The 14,579-nt window shown below is 39.2% G+C and overlaps 1 protein-coding gene across 3 annotated transcripts in view; it reads left to right on the forward strand.

The window, feature by feature from the left end:
* Positions 1–14,579, forward strand: part of PINX1 (PIN2 (TERF1) interacting telomerase inhibitor 1) — a 92,243-nt gene that overhangs the window by 23,888 nt on the left and 53,776 nt on the right. For 2 of the 3 annotated variants that reach the window (XM_014852092.3, XM_070505103.1), the window contains exon 6: positions 4,688–4,764. In XM_014852092.3, the coding sequence (XP_014707578.1) occupies positions 4,688–4,764 (77 nt within the window). Of the gene's footprint in view, positions 1–4,687; positions 4,765–7,703; positions 8,083–14,579 lie in introns of those variants that run through there. The other variant, XM_070505104.1, reaches the window with a different exon arrangement.

Genomic DNA, 14,579 nt, shown 5'->3' on the forward strand with positions numbered 1-14,579 from the left:
TTGGCCCTCAGTCCTTTTGAGGAGAGGCTCAAGGGTCACTTCATACTCAATCCCTTAAATATCCTGTCTTTTTTCATTAAACCCTATAGAAAAAAATAGAGATACAGCAGAAGGGTGCTAAGCAAATTAGTGAGATTAAAAGTGGCCTGTAACTTTTGGATGATATGGCAGCCTTCTAAGTTTTCACTTTTGCAAATAGAATTTTCTAATTTTCCTTTAGTACCTGACTGCATGCATGATTTCATCTGAAGCATTTGCTAAAGCCGGGATAAACCTCTTTAATCTACTTTAATCTAATGAATGCGGGAGTATCTGCTTTCTATTTCTGGTTAAGCCACCCCCTTGCCAGGTGACCCTGTCCACCTGCTTGGTGTGTTGTGCCTTCATTTTCTCTCTTTTAAATGAGGTTTGCTTGTTTATGAGCCCTGCCTGGGGAGAAGGGGAGCGTTGGTGTGCAGGCAGAGAGTTCAGGAGATGTTGTCAGAGAGGCAGCAGAGGAGGTTGAGCGGGAAAGTAGAGGACATGCCGATTGGGTGAGAGTGGAACAGACGGGAGGAGGAGGCAGAAATCCAGAGAGCGAAGAAAATGATTATTTACCATCCATCTTAACAGTCCTCAGTGAATGTGTATTTTAAAGTTCTTTAATTTACTAAAAGCAATCTTTTCTTGTCGAGCACTTGTCTCTGGGTATGAATGGTGAACTCCGAGTTTCCTCTGAGGTGAACGACCTTGGGGCACAGGAAACCTGGGTGCTGGCCCTCCCTCTCTCTCAGACACATCTCTTAACCACTTCCCTGTCAGACTCAGTTTCCTCTTTTGTAAGATGAGGAGAGGTTTTTAAGTCATTACTGAGTTATAAAATAGGTTCTGTTTTATGACTTATCAGAAATCACCCATTTTATGGAACTTTTGATTGTTCAGTATTATGGATAATAAGGATTTTGCCCATGGGTGTGCTCATAATGAAAGTAACTAATTCACTTATTTGATGAGGACGATTTATATTGTAACTCCATCTGTGGTCCAGGAAGCTAAAACGTGGGAAGCTGGTATTTCATATAGCTTAGTGTGGAGAGTTTAGATAAAAATTTTACTTTAGTGAGATTACAGTAGCAAATAGCATTGTAAAATGTGCTACTGCCTAAATATGAGCTATATCATGTTAGTTCTGATAATAAGTATTCCTTTCTCTAGTCCCAAATTTATAATTGTAATTTGAAATAATTTATATGCTTTTAAAAGTGAATTTCATCCGTATTTGTTTAAAAGCCTAACTTCAAAATGGTTTCTTTTGAGAAATGTTTGGCAAGTCCATATCTGCAAAGAGGAAAAAATAGGGAAAATATCAATTTCTTCAAAACCATTTTTGAAGTTTTTAACAAATCAACTGAGAAGTTGTCTAGAGAACATTGCTTTTTCTCCTCCCAGTTGCACAGTAACTGGATGAAAAGTTGCATAAACTGTAGTTTGCATCTTCATCATGGTAATTTACTCAGACTTTTTATTCCTCTGACAATTTGTAGTGTTTTGTTTCTTAAACAAGGACAGGACGTGCACAGCACGTGTCCCGGTAGTTGGCTTGCTGTCTGGAAACAGACTGTAGTGTTCCCAGCACAGTCAACTTCTCCCACAGTAGGACTCTGCTAGTGATGGGCGTTAAGTTTCCTTTTCTGATTCTTTTGACATTTAAATACAAAATAGCACCATTGCAGGCTTTTAAAAAATTCCGACTATCTTGTTATTAGTTGTGCGCATCTCACTTATTTCACACCCTACTCTGATTCTTGCAGGTTTCCTGGTTTCCTGACAGTCTTTCAGTGAAGTTGCCGTTATCTTCTGTCCTAGGCTTATTATCAGCCCCCTGTGGTTTTTTTTTTAAAAAAAAAAATCAAAATATGATATTGTTTGATTTATCCTTCTTGATTGGGGAATGCACATGAATTTCCTAAGCAAGTGAAGTTACCTATGTAAACCTTAAGTGTTTTTTATTTTAACAATCATATTTCTCAAACCTGCATTTCCTTGCCTTTGCCCCTTTATTCCAAGTAGGAACACGCAGTTTTTTTGAGCCTTAGTTGTAATACAATTTTCTCCCTAGAACTTGCTAGTTCCGTATGACTTTTGCCCTTAAACTGAGAGGCTCCAATTCACCCTGATTCCTGAGTTTTTACGTTTTTTTTTTATAGTTTCATTTGCTTCCCACTTGGACTTCTTGGTGTTGTAAGCATGTCTGGCCATAGCAGTAACATTCCTCCCTTCCAATTTGCTACTCTGATCGACTGGAAAACCTGATAATCATGATTATTAGGGAAACAGCTAAATTGATCATAAACTGCTCTTCTCTGAATGTATCTGCTCAACCCTTCATGGACTCATTATATCAGCTTGACTACTGGAAGCCTTTTTTCCAGGCTCTCAAAATGTTATGGCCAATTGGAGATTAATAGATGAAGCAAATCCAGAGAGAGAACACATATGTCCTACTTTGTTTAATTTCTTTGATTGTCATTTTCTCTAAGATTTAAGATTATCAACAGTATTTGCTGTGATTTGACCATAATTCAGAACTGAGACCAATAAGCTTTCAAACTCATTTTTTTTGTATTTTATTCAAAAGTGGCCATAATTTTATAACATTTATAAACCATTCAACCAGGACCATTAACTAATAACTATTTCAATATCACTTCCATCTTCTCATTTTTATCTACTTTTACGTTACTTGCCATTGGTCTCTGACCCTTAATTCTTCTCTGTGTTTTGTTTTCCAGATCAAATCCAGAGCAAGGCCTGTAACAATCCTGGTTTCTACATTTACTTAAGTGAACTTTACTAAAGGATAAAAATTTCTGATACAAGAACCCATCACCAAAACGTTAGAAACACTTGCACCTTCATTGGTACAGCTTACTCTCTCTATCAGCTTGGCAGTTTTCCCTTTGATTTTTACGTTTGCTTCTAATCTCTGCGTGTTCATATTTTGACATTCCGTTTTAGGATTGTGATCTTGCATGTCCTCTCCCTTCCTTAATCCCCCCATCATTTCTCGTAGTTGAATTGCTGTAGAAGCGATCTTAATTTGTATTTCTTTTAGGGTGTCTGCTCCATTCCGGAAGATAGGTTAGGGATAGATGACCGATACATATTTTGAACTAAGTACAACTCCTTTTTCCGAAATAGAAACTGCCACCCTGAATGTGCTCTGTAGTGCAAAATGGGTTATGCTGATGACAAAGCTAAGAAGAGATCTCTAGACCTCCAAAGGGTTTGTCTACTTCTCCCCATCATGACCAGTTTTAGTCCCCATTTTTCTGGTTCATTTTCTGAGCTCCTGTCAGGGATATGCTCCATTTTGTTCTGAGGTAGGTTTCCTTTGGGGTCTTTGTCTGGATTCTACTTAATCAGTTAGAACCAGGAAGGCTTCATTTCTAGCTCAGGAAGAAAGGAGAGAGCAGCATAGAGCCACAAAGGAGTGTGTCCTGCCTCAAAGGAACGGGTCATACTGACTGGACCATTGAATCTGGTACTGCTGACTATGAAACTGGTTTTGGCACCTGGCTTCGCATTTAATAGAAGGGTGTTTTGTTTTTTAATTTCATGGAGTCACTGAGCAATATCATATTTGAATGCCCCAGTCATACTCAGTGAACTAGAACTTTCTGGGTCATGACATTACTTTGCCAAGTCAGTTTGCTACAGGAAACCAAGAAGACAAGTGAGTCCATGACAGTGGAACTCAGGCTTCCATGAGAACAGAAATTCCTGTGTCTAAACCAGAGCCTCTCTCCCCTGGAGACTCACGCCTGCACATGTAGTAGTTAGATTTAAAATGCATCTACCTCGAAGTTGACAAATGGGAGGAGATTTGGTTGACTGCTCACAGAGAGTTATTGGTATAAGTGGAAATGCCAAAGACGTGAATTTTAACTGAGTTGGTTTGTGGGTTTGAAATTGCATTAAAGAGTTCTGTGTTTTTGGTAAGAATTGTGGATCCTTTGCACACTGCTTTTGCCAGAAGCCATTTAATTTCTTGCTCTTATTATGTATCCTTTTATTTAAAGATGATATAACTATAACAGTAAAAAACATTTTAAAAAGGAGAATCTAAAACCCTTTCACCCAAAATCAGAATTTTTGCTTGCCTTTATTCTTTTTACATTTTTATTCATTTAGTTAATTATTGAGCTTGTATACGTCAAATACAGGATGTTCTCATCCATGTGCGAATGCGAGGTTTTGAAGCTATTTATCTAGCAGCATTTTTTATTCTGCATTTCATAATCCTAAGTAAGTAGCTCATGTCTCCTTGAAAGTAAGATCTAGTTTATAAACGAGGAACCCAGAGACCCAGAAATCATGCCATCAAGGCACACCAGCAGGAGAGCTAGCTGTAGAATTTAATTTTCCTCTCAGTCTACATGCTCTCGGTTGTTTCTGCCACTAAGAGAATGTCACGGGTTCTGGCTCTAAAACACTTACTTGATTTTTCAGTGATTTTTAAATTTAATTAATTTTATTTATTAATTAAAGAGTTGTAATCTGTGAAGGGGAGACAGAAAGTCAGTCATTTACAGAATTATTTTTTTTTCCCAAAACCCATTTGCTGTCTAGAGTTTAGTAGTTCATATCTGTGCTCCTCATTCTAGAAAGAATGGTAATACTGACAGGCATCGCCTTGTTCTTTCAGGGAAGGATCTGTCGTCTCGCAGCAAAACAGACCTCGACTGCATTTTTGGGAAAAGGCAGAGGAGGAAGACTCCTGAGGTAGTAAGCCACGCACCCTGACACATTCTGTTTCAACACTGTTTGATTTTCAGTTGTGGATAAAACAGTTTATATCTGTTACTGATAGTACTTTTCAGACAAAGTTACCCCGAAAACTTTTAGAGGCTTCATGCAAAGTCTAAATGGGATCCTCTTAATAATAATAGTTGGTAGATAATATGTTTTATAAGAAATCTTGAAAAGGATATGTGTTATCTGGGTTTTTTTCTGGTGTGAGAACTGGACTGAATTCGGAAAGAATGCCTGTTGCTGATATTCAAAGGGGAAATCTCTCTCCTGTCTCCGTGAGAGAGGGAGACTGCATGTAGCGATTTTGTTTGCTTTGCTCAGAAAGCATAACTATCTGGAATATGGCTTGGGGAGGCAGATGATCACATGCGTGCACCAGTGCTGGTCTCTTCCATTTTAACAGCATTTTGAGACACAGTTGGATCAGCACTGAGAATCTGGAAGGGATTTAGATGTATTACTTCCTCCATTGGACAATATTGTTAGTTTCAAAACTAGAAGATAAAAATAGGGTGACCCACTGACATCCTAAATGGGATGAATCTGTAATTCATAATCTAATTATTAAATTGGGCTAAATATAGCACAAAATTTTTGGTGTCAGTTCTAACTGTAAAAGACAGCCCTGGATATAGTTTGGATGTCAAAAGATTAGAATTTTTGAAATATGTATTTCTGGAGATAATGGGGCAAAAAATATTTAAAATTGATGTTGTCTACAAAAATCTGGAATATATGGTTGCTACAACTATTACTCAGCTAGTCTGGTATGTCATACTTGTGTTCCTTTATTGGTTCCTAGCCAACGCCCTTGGTGACTATAGAACAAAAAAAGACGTGTTTCATTTATTTCTGACATTTCTCCAGACTGACAGAAATTTGTCAAGGATGGTGGCTATTTGTTACTTAATGTTATTTTTTAAAGACTAGAATTACCAGTTATTAGAAATTTTGTCTTGTGATTTCCTTTCAGGTTGAGACTAAATTCCTAGCCTTTTAACACTTTTCTGTTCCTACCCCTTTAGTAGTGAGGACAGAGGAAGCAGGCCCTGGGCCCCTTGGCTTGCTGAAGGGCAGTGCCTGGAGGTCTCTGCTGAGTCATGTCAAAGACACGTGGGTCATGAGGGCGGAGGTGTTCTGACATCAGGCCGTACTTGGTCTTCACTCACAAGGGGCTGTTGGAAAGAGCCGGGGGCCATCAGACAGCCCTGCTTCTGGTCACACCTCTGCCCCTCTGTCCTTACTGTGTGACCTGGATCAGGCAGGCCCTCCGCATTGTTCCCTAGGGACTTTGCATCTACTTATCTCGGTGTTCCTCTCTAACTCCTTTCCCTTGACCATCCTCAGTACATTCAGTATCCTCAGGGACACTGTCACCTCTGCTCTGCCCTAACCCCCTTTCATGGCCACACCCTGTGCTTTTGCATCAGCTCCATGTCCCACCCCAGACCTCTGACGATAAACCTTTCTGTTCCAGCCCTCTCATCCTGTATTTCCATGGCTCTGACTTTTCCAAATCCTTGCATTCTTGGATTACTTGATCCTCCCTTTTCTCCCTACTGCCAACCCCTACTGCCTCCAACCCTCGTCTTCTCCAGCACCTTTGAAATTTTACAGTTGAACAGATCAGGGAAGGAAATATTATCTATGGGCTTTTGGTAGAACTTTAGAAGAATTTACATGGTGAGCACAGGAAAGCTTCTTGTTGTAGGAGACTCGAAGTTTTTAATCCTCTGGCAGACATCGATTTGAGGGCTTCCTGGTGTCACGTGCCACGAGGTTTTTCAACACTATTTGATGTAGTCATTCATGATCATGTTAAAGTGAGCAACTTGCCCATATTTGAGGAGCTTCAGAAACAATTCCCTTGTCCTAGACCAGGGGAAGTCTGATTTGGTACAATTGGTCTAGAGAAGACCAACCTTGATACAATTCTGTGTTCTGTGCAAGATTTATTTCCATGACATCTTAATCTCTCATTCTAGTTTAATGTTTTCTTCTGATGATGCATTTAAAATCCTGATTGTTTGGTGAGGCGGTTTTCTAACAGAGTGAAGCTCTTGATCTGTAGCAGTGGTTCTCCACAACACCTGCACTCAAATCGCCTAAGGAGCTTTGTGAAAAATGCGAGCGCCGGGGTTCCACCCCAGACCAATTAAGTCCAACTTTGGAGTTAGGGTCCAAGCATAGGTATTAAAAAAAAGAAGAAAAAAAATTTTTAATTAAAAAAAAGAAGCCTACCCAGATGATCTACCCAGGTGATTCTTCTAATGGGTGATAAGGAGTGAGGACTGAGAACCCCTGGTAGAAGCCCTGATATGTAACCGTATTGTAGAGCTTCTGGTGTCAGCGTCACTAATATTGCCCAGGACAGGGCTTCTCAAATCTTACTATGTACACAGCTCATCTGGGAATTTTGTAAAACTGCAGATTCTGCTTCATGAGGGTGTGGTGGGGCCCAAGATTCTGCATTTCTGAGGAGCTCCCAGGTGATGCTGATACTGAAGCTGCTGGTCATGCTGTGCTGCATGTACCACGCTCAGCAGACAGAGCCTCTGCAGTATTTTATATTCCACATATACCTGCTGCATGTGAATATAAGATAGACTTATGCAGTTAAATCTAATTGCATTTTAAAACATAAAATAAAACATCTTTCTGTGAAGCAGTCACTCTTAAATTTTACATACCTGTGAATTTTCATATATAGAGTTTGCTTTCATTGAGGCACACCTGTACCTTCCCTGAATAAACTGTTGCTAGGAAACCTTACTGTGTTAGTTACAACAGCCCTTGTAGCCACGGGCAGGAGGCCTTTGATCAGATTTGTTTGAAAATACAATCTCTTTTGGCTCTTGTTCGCAGTTGGAAGGAATATTGCTTTGTTTTTCCTCCCTTGACCCCCATAGCAACATTGGCCTGCGTTCGTGTCTGGCATTGCCAAGGCGAAGGTGCTGCTGGAGGTCAAATGCCTGAAGAGTCTCGGAAACCATGGCGTAGTGAATGTTAAAGCAGTCACAGCTCTCTGGGGCTCTGGCGGGGGTGCTGATATTGATCTTGTCTTTGCATCTAGATTTAAAGAAGCTTGGGCATTGACCCCACACCTGCACACCGCTCATCAAGCCAGGCTGTGGGGGCGTCCCACATAGAAACTAGAGGAAGATTGCTACAGATGGTAGCTCAGGGGCAGTTTCCTCAAGCCAAAAAAGAGGAAGATTGGCAACAGATGTTAGCTCAGGGCCAATCTGCCTCACAAAAACAAACAAACAAACAAAATATCTCTTCCCAGTCAAAAAAAAAAAGATCATTTAAAATGAACTTTTTCTCTGTGAGGATAGTAGAAGTGAGCCTTGGATTGTGTAGTGGAGCAAACTGCCAAGCAAGAATCTGATTCCTTAATTATCTTGAATATAAACATATAGAAATAAAAGAAAATAACATCAGAACAAAACAACAGTCCAAGCTAAACCCAAGATGTCTAGGACACATTTATGAAATTTAAATTACACCTTCTATCCTCTCTCTGACCTTTACACATCGAATGAAGAAATCGATCCACTGTATTTCACACGTGGACTTTTTCATCCATCACGTACACGGAACTACTTAAAGAGAGAGGACTCGCGTTGACTCACTTCTGGGTCCCCAGCATAAGATTGATTCAGTGCTTGGCACATGGTAGAGATTCAGTAAATTGAAATCCCATTGTACTTTTTTAAAAATGTACTTAATTGTTACTTATCTTAAAAATCATTGTTTGTATAACTTATGGTTGATATTTGAAATGTTTTTTCCTTTGAAACGTTTTGATCAATAAATAAATAACTTTCTCTTCTCTGAGAGGAGGAAATATTCATCAGTTAATTTTTAATCCCATGCCAAGTATAATCCACTGGTGTATCTTGAGAAAGGATGACTGGGTGAATGTTTGCTTATGCCATTAGATGTTTTTCAAAATCAATCGCATTTGCCAGAAATTGGCTTTCAGACATTGCATTTCACTGGAATAGTTTTTCATGGGCTCCACTGTTTTTCATTTCATTGCTGTAGAAGTTAAAGACTCCTCTTTCCTCTGGGACTGTGCTCTGACTTTATTGGCCCTTAGTATTCCCTCAAGCTGCAGATGCTCCTAGAGACACTGTTTCCTTGGCTGAATTTGGCTGCTCAAAACTACTTGCTTAAACAATGAACAGTCATCACAAACTACCGATTACTCAGAAAATTTTAAATAAACTGTTTTGTGTGGGAATGGTTGGTTGTACATTTCTAATTTCCAAGTCCTTCCTTTCCCTCTCATCGTTGTGCTATATAAATTGGAAGGCAATAACTGGATTGGAGTGCACCTAAATTGGAGAGGTATGCACTTTCTGGGGAGACAAAGAAATGATCGAATATATTGAAATTACTGGAGCCCCTTGAGAGCTGCAGCAGGCACTTGTGCCGGCCACTGCCTGTCAGGAGATGTGGGTACAAGTGTGTGTGTCTTTTCTCACTTAGTTTGCAGAGGAGTTGGAGACACTGAAAAACAAATTCCATTAGTTCTATCTGGTTGAACTTCCTGATACTCCTTTTTTTTCCTTCTCTCATTTTTTTCCCTCCCCCACCTTCCCAGTTTCCTTCCTCTATCCAACTTGTTTCCTGATTCAGGCTTATCACTAGAGAAAATACTCCTAAACTGTATCAAGAATTGAGAACATGTTGCCAGCATTCATTCCTACTTGGTTTCTCTAAACAACATTTTTCTGGCCTAGGCTCCTGGCAAAATACTTGTCAATTTCTTTGCCTCTATAACCTGATTGAATTAGAAACCTTGTGAGTATTTCTTATACTCTCCCAGGATACCCAATTAATGATCACTTTCCTTTAATTCTTCTGATGGCTTTTACTTTTTGAACCGAAGCATGACTTCTTTGTGGTTTGTGTCCCTTTGTCATCAATTACCGTGAATCCCCTTTCTTTCCTATTTCTTGCTGATTGTCAAATCTGAAAACTAACTTCCAAGCAGACCCTTCTCTTTTGCTTGGTTGAATTCATGAGGTATTTTGGATCATTCTTGTAGTTCTGTAAACTGCCCTAAGTAGCTCATAGGGAAGATCACTGGGGAAAAAAAAGGATTTCAATTTTTACTTGAAATGTCTTTGAATTGAAGGCTATTTCTCCTTAGTTCTGAATTTTCATGTTAATAACTTCTATTCATGAATTAGATGGAGTTTTGTAAATGGTTTACAGGCTGAAGACTCAAATTCGCGTCTGCCCCTTCCTGCAGCCTCTATCACTCTGCCCTCCGTCCTCACTCCAGATCTGGGTATCAGCCTTCAGAACTGCGGCTGCTCTCCCAGCCTATTGTTTGCTAAAGTAATCTTCTACTGAAGAACCTTTTAGTTAGAGATAAATTTAAACTAAGCTCACAAACAAGCCAAATAATATATTTGAGGTCTAAAGTTTATTTTTTGCATGGAGTGATGACTTCAGTAATTCTTGTCATCATTTTAACCATTGATAAAAGATTCAAAATAATCTTTCTAAGTGGGGACATTTTGCCAAAGTTAAACAGTTGAAATTTTATGGAGATAAGTAAAATCTCATTTAATTCTGGAAAGGTCTAATTTGATAGCAGTTAGATGAGAATTAAATTAGAGGCAAGGGCATGTGACCTGACCACAGATTTCACCTAAGTCAAAATATGTAGTAAGGCAGCTATCCTGAATGCAGGCTTGAGCTGCAGTAGCAGGACTGTGCCTACATGCTGAAAGCAACAGGCTTTTTCCTGGTTTTCTGCACTGGTGACTGACTATTTGAACTGTTCGATTCGGGCCTGGCTGCCATATTTTAAAAGAGTGCGTTCAGAGAATAGCATTAGGGACAAAGGTATCTGGCAAGGATGTTATGCACAGGAACTAGCAGATGAACAATTAAGAAATTCTGCCTGAACTGCAGAGAAATCTTGACTTTGAAGGTTTGATTGGTTTCAGTGGTCCTCTAGAAAAGGGGCATATTTGTTTGATATGTTTCATAAGGAAGAACTAGCACTGATGGATGAAATTCAGGGAAAGATTTCTACTCAGAGAAAGGAAGCAGCATGGGCTGGCAAAGCTGGCCAGCTATAGGATGTACCTTATGGTTAGTTTCTTGGAGGAATTCTTATAATAGCTAAGAGTCTGAACTAAATGCATATGAACCCTTCCAAATCTAAGGTTCCTGATTCTGGAGTAAAGAGAACATGTGAAATACTTAATTTGAAATGGTATTTGACTTGAAGTTTTACATTTGTCTAGACTACAAAGGAAAGCACATTACTTGGATTCCTCTTCTTGATTCTTATGTACTTGGGCAATGTTGGCTTTATCAACTTAGGTTCTTTATCCAGGAGATGAAGGTGAAAATTTTGTTGTCATTTTGCCATTACAGCAATTATAGAGGACTTCTTAGCATATCAATTTTGTTTTAATTAGTATTTAAGATAAGTAATGACTAAGGCAGTAAGCTTTCTTCTATTATGATGTCCTGTACAATTTTGGGTAGAGGTATAGGTATTTGTTTAGAGTGTAAAGTACATGTTGCTTTAAAGAAGCTCTTCATCATCATCATTTGTTGAGTATCCATGGAGATGATGGTACTGAATTTAATAAAATTTTCAAAATAGATTTGATGCTATCCCTATTCCCAAAAGATTTACAGTATTTTAGTACCTTTAGAGTCTGTTTGTTTATGTAAAGGGACAGAAAGACCCTTAAGATCACCTCGTTTATGTCCCTGCACCAGGTAGGACTATTTCTGTCATCATTCTGGAAATTAGTCTGATTCCATTTTAACAGTAGAAAGAGAAAATAGATTTTTAATGTTAGTTTCAGAGATTAAGTTACATATAAGGACTGTTCCCATTTAAAGAGGGAGTGGACAGTACAAATTATCAAGAGGTCATAGAAAATTTAACTTCTGGAGACATTTACTAGTGGAATCAAATGCTATCTAAGAGAATATCTAAGAGAGTATCTAAGAGGGACTGGTCATTTAGGAGGCACTGGCAGACCATTATCCGACCCTTTCCTCTCACTGAAATCCATATGAGCAAGATAACATCCTTGAAGATATGCAAACTAAGACAAATAGTAAATAGTTTACCAAGGATATTAAGTTTGCAACAAGATGATTCTCTGTACCTAGTATGGTCTTCACTTCTATTAATATTCTTGATGCCAGACACAAAAGAAATTGTCTTACAGGTGATGTACAGTTCTGTTGTTGTCCTCCTCCACAATAAATATAGTGTGTCGGTACTTATTTAATAATGGAAAAGCAGGAAAAACTTCAAAGGTTTTAAAAATTTAACCATAACTCTATAATTATTTATTGAGTACTTAGTGTGTCTCAATTATTACTCTTATCGCTGAAGCTACAAGGACAATAGGACTTGGCCCCCTTCATGAAATTCATGGTCCTCTGCTAGGGGGGATAGATGTATAAACATCTTGAACATTATGTAATAAATTCTCTATGAGAGTCTAATAGAATCTTTTCTATAGTGTATTTTTCCCACTGCAGTTTGAGTGATCTTTTGAAAATGTAATTGAGATCATGTCACTACTTTGTTCAAAACCCTCCCAAGTTTCCTTGTCACACTCAGAGTAAAAGGCAATTCCTTACAATGGCCTAAAGTCCTAAATGACCTCCCCGTCTCTCCTCTTTCTCTCTCTCACTTACACACACACACTCACACCCACACTCACGGTTGCTGCCCTGACTCATCTTTGGCTCTTTCCTTATCCACTCTGCCCTGGTTACACTGGCTTTCTTGCTGTTCCTCCAGTACTTCAGGAACGCTCCTGCCTCAGGTTTAAGTATTTGGTGGTTCCTCTGCCCCACCCTTCGCATTTTTGTTCAAATGTCATCTCAGTCAGTCTTCCTTGATTACCCTATTTATAATTGAAAACACAATAAGAACAACAACAACCTTGACATTCTGTACCCTCTCCTTTGCTTTATTCTCCTCCATAGCTGTTATCACCATCTGATGTACCAAATAGTTTACTTATTTACTCTCTTCCCTCAGTAGATAGTAACCCCTGTAAGGTTGGCAAGTTTTGTACTCTCTAGCCTCTAGCACCATGCCTGGCATCGAGTAGGTTCTCAGTGAACTTCATTTGTTGAAGTGGGAACAGAGACCAGGGAGCCATTAACTCTTACTGGGGATGTCAGGAAAAGCTATAGAGAAGAATTGGTAACTGATCTAGGCCCAAAGGGCAGGGGTCTCTGGGTGGACAAGGCATAACGTGAAGACATATCGTGAACAACAGCTTATCCCACATCTCAAACTCACATGCTGATTGGGTCCAGGTGTATGACTGTAAATGTGTAAGTAGTCTGAGTTTAAGACAACTGAGAAGCAGGGAAACATATCCTGTCTGAAAGTATCCAAGATTCATAAAATAATGATGATGTTGATGATGGTAGCAGGGGACAAATCTTCGGGACAAGTAAAACGTGCTTGTGATCTCTTCTGACACAGACTGCTAGTTTGTAATCTTTGGCCTATTTGGGGGTGGGAAAGCTGGGTGCTTAAGTGTGGAATTGCATAGCAAAGACTGGCTGCTTAGACCCATCTTGTTGAGTGTGCTAGGCATCTACTAAACATATTTAAGATGTGCTTCCTGTCTCCTGGATATGTGAATATCCACTGATCTTTGAACTTCTCCTTCTTTGTGCTTTGGTGCCTGTCAAAGGCACAGGGATGGATAAGAAGCTTAGAGAACTTGTAGCACAGTGGGCAGCTGCCTGAGTGGAGATGGGTGTGTCGCGCCTGAGAGCAGGTTACTCGCTGGCCTCTTCTAATTCAGAGAGCAGGTGAAATCATTCCAAGTGAGTAAGAAGCATTACAGGGCTAGATTTTCTATTGAGCACAGCTTTTGATAAAAGGAAGAAGAGCTAGGTATTGACTTTTTGGTGCCTGTTCTATCAGTGGTCTGTTAATCAACAGAGGATAAATTATTGCTCTTCAGAAACAGGAAAGGATCCCACTTGGCTTGAAGGCATTTCCAGCTTCTTTTCTTTGTTTTTTCTCTTTATTGGTAGAGGATCTTTCCTCTAGCCATTTGCTCCTTGGGGGTTTTGTTAAGGAGTGAAGGGAAACTGAAGGGAGCTCTTTTGATTTATCTTCTATCCTTTCCTTTTGGTCACTCCACAGGGCTAAAATAGCCGAGTTGGCTTTAATATGTTGCCATTAGAGACCAAACATTAGCTGGAGTAAACCATCATGCCTCACAATGAAAAATGTCCCCTGATTGGCTAATTAATCAGTCAAAGGGGAATGACATGGCTCTCGGCTTGAGGGACTCTGCTAGAGAGAAACAGGCTGTTGATAAATGGTTTTCCAACAAATTCATATATCAAGGAAACTTAGTCATTTTTTAACTATAGTTTGTGTGACTGTAATTTTTTCTAACTTTTTCTTTCTGCTGCCTTTGCTGTTTAGGCTGCTTTTGTTGTTGTTGTTGATAGAGAAATATAGGATTTTAGATAGGAGAAAATAAATGCTTTCTACTTTTTCACGTCTGTTAACATGATTGGTGTTGACTGTCTAGGTTTATCAATAGGTGAAAATCAGATAACTTTTTCCAAAATGGTTTATGAAATTAAATTTTCTGGCTTCCTTCAAAGTTAAGGTCTCCAGATTCTGATCCACATGCCTGAGTGAATCCTGGCTCCATCACTTGCCAGCAGTGAGATACTGGACAAAATTCTTAACCTCTCTGTGCTTTAATTTCCTCATCTTTAAAATGGGGATAATA

Source organism: Equus asinus, chromosome 3 (assembly GCF_041296235.1).
Source record: "Equus asinus isolate D_3611 breed Donkey chromosome 3, EquAss-T2T_v2, whole genome shotgun sequence".
NCBI classification, from domain to species: Eukaryota; Metazoa; Chordata; class Mammalia; order Perissodactyla; family Equidae; genus Equus; species Equus asinus.